At 31.4% G+C, this 11,150-nt stretch overlaps 3 protein-coding genes across 4 annotated transcripts; 2 read left to right on the forward strand and 1 right to left on the reverse strand.

Annotated features, from left to right (window-relative positions):
• On the forward strand, positions 1–5,528 carry LOC105668005 (protein phosphatase 1L). 2 transcript variants are annotated; one of them, XM_067358398.1, is made up of 8 exons: positions 1–159; positions 1,164–1,406; positions 1,633–1,827; positions 1,949–2,233; positions 2,577–2,736; positions 2,835–2,965; positions 3,156–3,463; positions 5,143–5,528. In XM_067358398.1, the coding sequence occupies exons 1-8, from the start codon at positions 124–126 to the stop codon at positions 5,165–5,167; spliced, it is 1,383 nt and encodes a 460-aa protein (XP_067214499.1). In that variant the 5' UTR covers positions 1–123; the 3' UTR covers positions 5,168–5,528. The 2 variants fall into 2 exon arrangements, with proteins under 2 accessions (XP_067214499.1, XP_012215599.1); XM_012360176.2 differs by lacking the exon at positions 5,143–5,528 and adding an exon at positions 3,704–3,984.
• On the reverse strand, positions 4,337–7,805 carry LOC105668006 (kelch domain-containing protein 4). The gene is made up of 7 exons (XM_012360177.2): positions 7,664–7,805; positions 7,197–7,367; positions 6,887–7,125; positions 6,411–6,580; positions 5,535–6,097; positions 5,056–5,260; positions 4,337–4,595 (listed from the first exon to the last, which is right to left on the reverse strand). Exons 1-7 carry the CDS (start codon positions 7,781–7,783, stop codon positions 4,456–4,458), a joined length of 1,608 nt encoding a protein of 535 aa, XP_012215600.1. The 5' UTR covers positions 7,784–7,805; the 3' UTR covers positions 4,337–4,455.
• Positions 7,806–9,255: 1,450 nt separating this feature from the next.
• On the forward strand, positions 9,256–11,115 carry PCID2 (PCI domain-containing protein 2). The gene is made up of 5 exons (XM_012360118.2): positions 9,256–9,439; positions 9,528–9,569; positions 9,639–9,760; positions 9,839–10,320; positions 10,535–11,115. Exons 1-5 carry the CDS (start codon positions 9,419–9,421, stop codon positions 11,050–11,052), a joined length of 1,185 nt encoding a protein of 394 aa, XP_012215541.1. The 5' UTR covers positions 9,256–9,418; the 3' UTR covers positions 11,053–11,115.
• The last annotated feature ends 35 nt before the right edge of the window (positions 11,116–11,150 follow it).

The raw sequence follows: 11,150 nt of genomic DNA on the forward strand, positions 1-11,150 counted from the left end.
CTTTAGACTCGGTCCCTCTATTCCTTAGTCCGTGGTGCCAACTTACCAAAGAAAAAGAGGTAATGCGAGTAACCTCATAAGTAATCACTAACCTGAAAACTATATCGAATTTTGCCAAATATTATGGATGACGAATTTGAAGATCAAGTTTTATATCAGGTAATAAAATTGACTTTACATAAAAAAGAAGGTTTAAAAACGCTAAACTTCATTGTCTTGTATTTTAAGGATGTAATACATTATATCATCTTAGTTTGAAAACCTTCATGTGAAAATAAAACAATATTTAAAGAGTAAACGCTCCAACTGTGTTATTAACTGTTAATTACGCGTTTAAAATTATTAATGTTTAAAACTAAATTGTTCCTCTTATCAGCTATTAAGCAATCCTAAGTTAGAGATTTATCATCTTTTTTAGGTTATAATTTTATATTTAGTACAAATTAGGGCTCTGACAAAAAATTCAACAAATTATATGTTATTGTTAATTAAATCAGTATTAGATGTTTATAAAAATAATTAGTAGCAGTAGTAGTATGTGTAAATTATGTCTAATGTGTTTTTTATATAAACATTATGTCTAATATGTTTATCAATGGAACTTAACATTTTTATCTAATTATTGTTAAGACCACTTTTGTTTTAGTTATTGCAATTTTTTTGCCTTTTTAACATTTTTTCAAAAATTTTAATGTTTTATACACTATATTATAAATTTATCTCTACTAATGTGGTTTTGGTATGCCTATCTAATTAATGTTTTATAATTGCATTCAAATATAATAAACTATTATATTTTACATGTGTTACAGTAATAAAATATAAAAGACATCCATGGCAATGATAAGGAGCTTGCTTAATATTTAGAAAAAAAAAACTAATATAATATATTGCAATATACCATAACATTGCATAATATATCATACCATATATTTTATTATAATCTTTGTGTGTTGTTAAATTATATAAAATATAAAAAATATTTATTAAAAATGAATTCATACTTTTATTAAATCTCTGTCAATCTAGTAGTTAATCTAAATATTTGATGTATTATTTTGCATTTTTTCAATATTATATTATTTTTTAAAATAATAATTTAATAATAATAATTAAATTTAATAATAATTAAATAATAATAATTTAATTATTAATTTTAATAGACATATGTATCACATATGAAGCTCATGTCAAAGTTTGCTGTGGGCATCTCACCTGGGTTACATGTCGGGATTAACACACCATTAGGCTACCTCTGTAGAATTATGCGAATCTATGCTCTGAAACCAGAAGTACTGGTTTGTGGTATAGTTGTGGCAGTTGTTCTGTTTTACATACAAGCCATAGACGTCTGGAGCAGAGCGCTTCTAGGAAGAATTCAGTACACCTTTGGACGCACTACAAAGGTATGCACATCAAAGATTATTTTATTTTAATTTTATTATCTTGTGACAATACATTTATATAAAAATAATTATATAAATTGTGTAAAATTCTTTTTGAATATTTTAAGTACAATAATTTTTTACTAAAGATTTAAAATTGTTGAGTGAGTTGAATCGAAGAAACGCACATACTGAGTGTATGTCGCATTTTTGCTTCTTTTTCTACATTGTATAATTTTTTGTGTAGGTGTCTAAGTTGCAGTTCTTAGTTAATGACACTGTCAATGCAGTAAAACTTAGTTGGGAGTTAAAACAAGGTCATATTGCAGCGTATGCTGTACAAGGGCATAGAGCTCGGATGGAAGATCGCTTTGTTGTAAACGAAGATGTGAACAATACAGGAGTTTCCCTGTTCGCAGTATTCGATGGTCACGGTGGAGAGGTACAACCTTAACAAATGGACGATTTATTTATCGTGTCGTCTTCAATATCAAATACTCAAATGAGATCAGATTTTAAGGAGAGAGACATATATGAATAATTCAACCGTGCTGTTTTTATAGTTTGCAGCCAACTACGCTCGTGACAAACTCATCCCCAATATAAATAAAAAAGTTTTTGAATTAAAAAACATGCTGGCCGGCAAAACATTCACTTATCCAAACGAGCCAGCCGTGCCAGAAAAAAAGAAAGATGACAATAAGGATAAAAAGCCTTTGGAACAAAAAAAGTCTTTTCGAAAGACTGCAAGCACTTCCCTGACGGACGATTGCATGAAGAAAGCCGTTGAAGTGACAGATCCAGAATTACTCAATAAACTGGAGAACATAACACCAATCACAAGAGAGGTAAAGTAATACCAACAATTTAAATGTACAAGGTGTCTTATTTTAAACAAGGACCTTTGTATTTTGTTGCACGTTTCATATTTTATAGTCATATTCGAATCGTAAAAATTTTCCCTCGAGTCTTGCAACTTTAGTCTAAAACATTTTTTTATCTTCATAAGATTCGGAAATATTTGAAATCCTCGTTTAGAAGTATAGAATCATTCTGCATTGGAAATATTGTACTCATACATTTGCACGAAAAAAATATTCAGACATGGATTGAACGAAGGTAAATAATAAAATATTCGATCGAAGGATGAGCTTTACCTCCAGTTTTCAGTTTATTACACCTGTTTGTTAGGTCAGACCATGTAGAACAGATGAGAAGCAAATGCCCAAAGTGGATATGATGACTTATCTCGAGGGAAACAAAATCAATTACGGTAGACTTCTGACAGACGAAGTCCTGGCAGTGGACAAACTGTTGGTCGAAGCTGCAAAGAAGAATATGGATGTAGCAGGTATTTATCTCTACTTACCGATAAATGTCAATCAAAATCAATGTCTCAGAGAAAAACATCAAAACTTTATGAAACTTGATTTCTATGTACAATTTTAGGCACTACTGCTCTGATCGCTCTTTTAGAAGATAATAAGTTGATCGTAGCAAATGTTGGAGACTCTAGAGGTGTGATGTGTGACGGAAAGGGCAACGCGATTCCTTTGTCGTTCGATCACAAGCCTCAACAGGTATTTATCTTTTTTTATATTTATCTTATGTTATTTTAACATCGCATATGTTACAATATTAATCCATCAAATAATGGATTATAAAACCGGATTCGAATTCAGTGCATAAAAAAACTACTTTAAGCTGCTGTTTTCTTCTTAACACAAATTCATGCAAGATAATGCAATAATTAATTCCATTTGTTTTTAGGAAAGAGAAAAAAAAAGAATAACCAAAGCCGGTGGTATGGTGACTTTTAATGGCGTGTGGAGAGTCGCCGGTATATTAGCGACTTCTCGCGCTTTGGGAGATTATCCTCTAAAGGATAAAAAACTGGTGATCGCCGATCCGGATATTTTAACGTTCGATCTGAATGATCACAATCCTATGTTCATAATATTGGCATCTGACGGTCTATGGGACACATTTACAAATGAAGAGGCTGTAGCTTTCATCAAAGAGCGCATCAACGAGCCACATTTTGGCGCAAAAAGTATTACATTGCAGAGTTTTTACAGGTAAGCGACATGTTATCTTATATGACAAAATTCATGCACAGTATATGATGTAGAAACAAAGATTTTGAACTTAGACACCATGTATTATTTATCTTCTCTTTTATCAAGTCATTAACTCTGATTTTTCCTATTATTTTTATCTAATTTAATAGTTAAGGATTGATTACTTATTGTTTAGTTTTTAGGATTCTTTTCTTATTAATTAATACGTAATTATTTCACTTATGACATGTTTTATAGAGGATCTGCGGATAATATTACAGTCGTGGTGATTAATCTGATGAAGAATCGCAAATTTGGGGTATCAGAAGCCAAGAAGAATCAGTTATGATGTTTACACCACTTGTTTTAATCACTTGTTTTTTAAAACTTCAACTTCAACGGTCTAGTCATAAAATTTAACTAACTGTTGCGGTCTAAGTTGATTTATTTGTAAGAATGCTTGATGTAGAACATAGTTCTCTTTGTGCTTGTGCAATAACTGAGTTTGGCCATGAAAAATGCACACTCTAGACCAACAATATTTCTCATTTAATTTCTTTCTACTTCTCTTTAATTGTGGACATTGCGTTTATGCACTCCAAAGAATTTCGCAATAGACTCGTTCAAACAACTTTGCATTTGTAAATTTCGTGGTAGAATTCCGCAGCGCTGTGACGTTTGTGAACACAGTCATGCGGCCAGATAATTTTTATGCACCTCGACGCGTCACTCACTGTCGTGTTGCTTGATGTGGCTTCTGTTATATTTTATTTTATTTTATTCTATTATATTCTATTTTATTCTATTATACATATTATTAAAAAAATTGAAATATTAGATTATAATAAAACTTGGATTTAAATATGAATATTTCATGACTGTACGAAATAGTTACTGTTTATTTATTTATTTATTGTTGCTGTTTCTCTTTGAGTTTTTAAATTATTTTTGTTATTATAGGCTTATTAGATTTGCTATATATTCACATACTATTTGCTGTTCTTTCAATCCTAATCATCTTCATCTTCATCCTCTTCGTCTTCATTCTCACTCTCTTTATCTTCTTCGGAATCGTCTGACGAATCGAACCACTCTTGAGAGAACAAATCGTCTGCTATTAGAGTTTTCCATTCATCCAGTTTTCGGCAATCTGCGTAATAAATGTTTTCATTTTCTATATCATTCAAGTATTAACAATGCATACATGCTTAAAAACTAACAACTAATGTTAATAACGCATACATGCACTTTTCAAAGAAAGTATTTTCTTCTATCAACTTTCATAAAAAATACAATATTCATAAATTTTTATCGGTAAATTTTAATCCCTAGTAAAAATTTTGGAATTTGATATGGTAGACCTAATTTGAAGCGAATGGCAGCCAAATTTGAAAAGTTATTTTATTCTCATGAAATTTGATTTGGACTTTTTATTGTCTTTTTAGTTCTTAAATTAAAAAATTTAGAAAAATACGAAACAAATTAAATTATATAGATAAAACGATTGACAAGAACAATTTTCAAAAGAAATGTTAATACTAAATGAAAAATATACAAGTATTTGCAGTGGAATTCCAATATCGCAATACATATAATTATTAGTGACTTGCCCATGCTGTAGAAGTCGCAGAGAGTGTATTGTCGATCATCTTCCTCCACCATGCCACCGTACAAATACAAAACGTTGTGCTTCACAGCCATTGCAGCATTTATCCGCGGTGACGGAAAAAATATCGTCCCTTCCTTCTTCTTCGTCAAGGAGAGATGATTAAGAGCCGAAGAAACTGTAGGTACTGCCGATGAGCCTATAGTTACCTATGATTTTATACAGGAACATCTTAGAGAGTATTCTTTTATTAATAAGTATAATAAATACAAGATTCACTTTTTTTATTATGCAGAATGACGAGAAGAATCGGCTAATATAAGAAAAACACAAAAAAATTTTTTAGCCAAAACAAAAAATAACTTTTTGTTTAGTTTCATTTGTTAGTACAACCTTCTAAGAATCTTCTTTGTTAGTACGAAAATCGCATTGTGTGCTTCTGGTCTAACATTTGAGAGATTAAAAGAGAAAAAGATATTTTACCGTGAATATTCCGTCATCGGTAATACTAGATTGCGCAGGAAGTTCTTCCAACTCCTCGTCCGACTCTTCCTCAGAATCGTTATTCTGTCCTGACTCTACGTCGCCTCCTTCCTTCTGTTTTCTTCGTCTTCTTCTCTTTCGTTCCTCGGCTCCGTCAGTGGATGTCGCTTCTTTTTTCCCAGATAACGTTACAGTACGCCAACATAATTTTTCTGTATCTAATGCAAACAGATCGTTGTAAAATGTTCCGTGAAGATTCTCATTGTCGTCGTCGTCGTCCTCATCGTCGTAAACACCCCCGAACACAAAGGCCTGGTTGGGCTGAATTAGTATAGCGGAAGCACCGCATCTCGGGTTTATTCGAATTCCGGTCTGCTTTACGCAGACCCATTTATACTTTGTTGCGTTAGTTTTGTCCGTTTGCAAGAGAAACATATCGGCGTGAACGTGACCTCGCTCTGTGTCCTTCTTTACCTTCTCTTTACTGTAGCCGCCGTATACCACGAACTTGTTGTCCGTAGTTGGCAGTAATATACAGCCGGATCGAGGAGCAGGAGGAACGCCTGTGAGAACAAAAAAGTGATTAAATGTACAACGTTATTTGTTTAACCATCCAATAAACCATTTATCGAAATACTTGATAAAGTATTTTCTAGGTTTTAGATAAAAATGCTTGAACACTCAACAAATAATTTTTGTTCAATTTCAAAAATATTTACAAAAGCATCTAACAAAAAAATATAATGACAAAAAGTCCGAAAGTAGAGAAAGATGTGAAAAAGAAAAAACTTCCTTACAATTTGCAAGAATTTTTACTAATAATAGTTAAAATAGTAAAAACACTTTTAGTAAAAAAATAATAGATTGTTTACTTACCAAGGGGTTCAATTTTTTGCCATGTGTATATCTCCAGATCAAAAATATACACATCGTTGAAATATTTAGAATCGCCTCGTAGATTATCATGAAATCCACCAAACACTATCAGCTGCTTTTTCGCGTGCACCATCCTGTGTCCACTTCTGGCTGATGGACCATTTGGAGCCCTGTAGTCACCAAATAATAATAATTAATACTTTATCTCTTAATTTTTTTTTAATTTATACCGTAGCAATTTTATACTGTATACTGTTGGTATTTTGTAATTTTATAATGTATATGTATATGTAATACTGTTTATATTTTTATACTGTATACTGTATCAATACTGTATTAGCTAAAATATTGCGCTAATGCATTTATTCATTATATATTACATAGAAAATTACATTTCAAAATTTCTTTTTGAGAAACATAAACAATTTTTCAGTTATATAGTTTTTCTTCTCTTGTCTAATTTTTTAAATACATACGTGATCTTTTCCCATTTCTTATCTGCGAATCGGAAGACCCACAAATCACGGTAATGATAAAACTGCGACTCACTCGGACTAGTAAATTCACCGCCAAATATCCAAAATTCACCACTTTGGTTTGCCATTGTGGCTACTGCCTGATGACCGCATCGTGGTGGTGGTGCCCCTGGTGCTTTCAACAACGTCCACTCACGTTTATTTATATTGTAGAAAAACATATCACCATATACAAGGGTCTAGAAAAAAAACAGTAAAAAAATAATTTTCTTCATCATACGTTTCATTAATTTTTTATGATATAACTCACTTGTCGACCATCATGAAATTCACCGCCAAACATGATGAGCTCATCCTTGGAGGGATGGGCAGTGAAAGTAAAGTTGACTCGTCTGGATGGAGCCTTTATCACCACCTCCTGGACACACTGCCTGCGAGCCTCTTCTCTCTCAATCTCAGCAACAATTTTTTCTATATCCTCCTGCAAATAATTTCAATAATGTATAATATAGTTTTTAAATATTTAGTATTAGCATATTTTTGTAAAATCTCATTAAAATCAATCAGGAAGAAATTATTCTAGATATTTATCTTAAAAATATTCTTCTCAATATTTCATTATATTCTTACAATGCTGCAATCTTTTCCAACCTTATTTTATAGAATATATATAGAAGTTAAGTAAATAAAATTTCGTTAAAATCTGTAATTAATATGCTTATAAGCAATTGTTATAGTTCATTGCTCTTATTATATTGAGACACAAGGAAAACTAACCTCACCGAGCGCCGCTAACTCCTTCTTTTGCTTAGCATTAAGTTTTTTTTCAGTTTTCAGTGCAGTTTTCACACTGCCACTTATTTTCTTTTTATTCTTGTTCTTATCTTTCTTCCCCATAGCGCTGGATTATAGAAAATCAATCTTTTTCTCTTTAAATAAATTGATTTCTAACCTCGACGCCGGAATGTGATTTTGGATCGACTTCTTTCTGCTTTGTTTTCGCTTTTTTACCAACATGTGTCTGGAGGTGAGTCGCCGTGAGCGTTACGTTACTTGCGCGGGAAAGTGGATAAATTTTAATAGAAATATTTTTAATTCCGACTCACAAATACAATCACGTCAAGTATCACGCTCCTAAATTCATAAAATGATTAATTATTACTACTCAATAATTATTCAATTATGTATTTCTTTATCGATTTTTCATACCTTTCTTACAAATGTTAATAAAACATTAAACGATGTTAAAACAGATAATATAATGGATTACTATTTTCATTCACCTTACCGTTTCTCTTCACTTTTTCTCAAAACAGAAAAATAGCGCCTCCAATTTATTTAACACATTATACTTTCTTGTCATAAACATACCTATTAATAGCTGTTTTTTCTTTTTGCTCTTAAAAATAGTAATCAGTAAAGTTTATTTGTATCATAAAATATATTAGTAACTTTTCATAAATTTGTTAGTAACTTTTCATAAATTTGTTTTTAACATGAATATAATACAAAATGGAACATAAAATACATACGCAAAACAGAAGTTATTAACAATAATTCATTCTACTCTAAGTCAAATACTAAACAGACTAACCAACGGTCAGATCTAATGATTTAAATTGACATATGCGTTTTGCAGTCTCTTTTCTCCGAATTCTCATTCAGATGTTGATAATTCATCTTTTAATATTCAGATTCTTTGAGTTAGTAATTTTCTAGCACACAATAATGCTGGCGGCAGTAATAACTGTTCCCATTTTCGTAATGACACCATGTTCCAATTTCACACACTGCGTGTCTTTTTGTGCACTACGAGTTGCGAGACTTGGAAAGTACTTTGTGGGTAAATATAAATAACAAAGAGAATAATCGACGAACATATATGGATGACCAGCAAGAACAATGGCCTGTTGGGTGATACGTGTTTTTTGTTTTCGCGCATCATATTATATGATGTCAAAATGAACTGATTATGAAGAATTATTTTGTGTTAGAAATATAAGTTTATAGTGAGCTCTTTTTGATTTACTGTTAAAAAACTCAGAAAAAAGCACTTTTAGACAATTTTTTTGTAATTATTTTGGCAGATCATAAAGAATTCAAAAAAGAGAATTCTTTTCGAATCCTTTCTGGAGATTCTGCTGTCTGGGTTATTTTTATTCAATAATTATTCAATTATGTTTTTCTTTATTAGTCTCGATATACCTATAGATATGAAAATTAACGGCAATTTTAATTGAATAGTAATTGATTTCAAATGAAAAGTAATTGCGATTTGTGATTAATTATTTTAGTTTTCACATCGACAACAGATGTCGCAGAAACTGGCACTTTACTTTTGAAAGAAAGTTTGCCCTTCTTGATTGTTTCTTTGCACGCTGTTTAGGTCTGTTCTTTTTAACTGAACTAATGCAGCTAGCTAAAAAAAAATAGACGTTTTGATTGTGCATGCTGTTGTGTATTTCTTAACTCTTAACTCTGTGTTTACTGATGAACACCTGAAACATTTTTGAAGCGAAAACTACGATCAGAATGGATTCTTATATATTGCAGGTATTGTGCAAAAAGTCGATAAATAAAAAAGTATAATTGATATATTAATTGATAATAAAATTGACATATTTTATTTTATTCTTTGTAGATTCGGCGAATGTGGCTTAATCAGGATGGAGAAGCGTTGGCAGTAAGTAACACACACATATATATTCTTGTTAAAATTTACACAGATAGTCCAAATGTTGTTTTTTTAAAGGATCTCTTGTCTCTGAGGCACAGTCACGTTTTGATATCTCAAATTGGATCGGATATTGCTATCAATAAGGCTATGGAACACCTGTCTGCGCCGTTGGATGACTTGGTGCTTTGTCACTTAAAGTAAGAACACTTACTGGTTTATTTATATGGTAATATAAATTTTTTGACTTTATTTCTAATTAATATTGATTTTTTTAGAGCTGTATCAGCTATGAACAAGAATGACTTTTCATTAATGTATAATTATCAAAGTTCAGCTGTGCAATGTCTAGCAAAGATTCTTCAAATGCAAAAGGAAGAGAATTGGATGCTGCCTGTAATGAATATAATGTGTTTAGAGCTAAGATTGTCCGCAATAGGCGCGGAAAATGCAAAGAATAATAAAAACATAAAGTCTGGAGAAGTACTTGAGAAATGCGCTGAGTGTTTGATGGCTTGTTTTCGAGTTTGCGCAGCTGACAGTAGAAGTTCTGAGGAAGATACAAAACGATGGGGAATGTTAGCTTTGATCAATCAATTGCTGAAAGTGTATTTTAGAATTAACAAGTTGCATTTATGTAAACCTTTGATCAGAGCTATAGAATCTTCCCCTTACAAGGATCATTTTGCATTGGCACAACAAATTACTTACAAGTTTTTTGTTGGCCGTAAAGCAATGTTTGACAGTGATTATAAAATGGGTGAGTGCATTCTTTTATAACTTATTATATTGTATACAATCATAAATATTCAACAAAAATATATAAATTATTCTTACATGAAGATGTATTGTTTATATAAGTTAAACATGGTTGCTTTGTCTGTGCATGGACAAAAACTGTTATAGTCTATATGTATCCTGCTTTATAATTTTATTGAAGTTTAAGAATTAATGTTACTAAATGATTATTGCAGCTGATGAATACCTGACATATGCTTTTGAGCATTGTCATACGCAGTGCTCCAAAAATAAAAGGTTGATTCTGACTTATCTCGTACCTGTGAAAATGTTGTTGGGATATATGCCAAAGCAAAGTCTTCTGAAGAAATACAATTTAATGGAATTCTGGGAGCTAATAGAATCTGTGAGAAAAGGAGATTTGCGTTCCTTAGAAGGAGTAATGACAAAACATGAAACTTTCTTCATTGACGCCGGCATATATTTAATTGTGGAGAAACTTAAATTGATCGCTTATAGAAATTTATTTAAGAAAGTGTACTTGGCGCTAAACACTCATCAGATACCTGTTCTAAGTCTGCTTGTTGCATTGCAAATGTACGGAATGGAGGATATAGATATGGATGAAACTGAGTGCCTTCTCGCCAATTTAATATATGAAGGTAAAATTAAGGGCTACATATCTTATCAACATAAAAAATTAGTTATATCCAAACAAAATCCTTTTCCCCGATTATCTACGATTGTATTATAAATTATCGTTATTATGTTCCAAACTATACTGGTATTCTTTTTTGCAATAAATTATTTTCTACAACTGCGATGTTATTACTCAAGTGTAAATAGTTTTTA

The sequence above is a fragment of the Linepithema humile genome, chromosome 6 (assembly GCF_040581485.1).
Source record: "Linepithema humile isolate Giens D197 chromosome 6, Lhum_UNIL_v1.0, whole genome shotgun sequence".
In the NCBI taxonomy this organism is placed as follows: Eukaryota; Metazoa; Arthropoda; class Insecta; order Hymenoptera; family Formicidae; genus Linepithema; species Linepithema humile.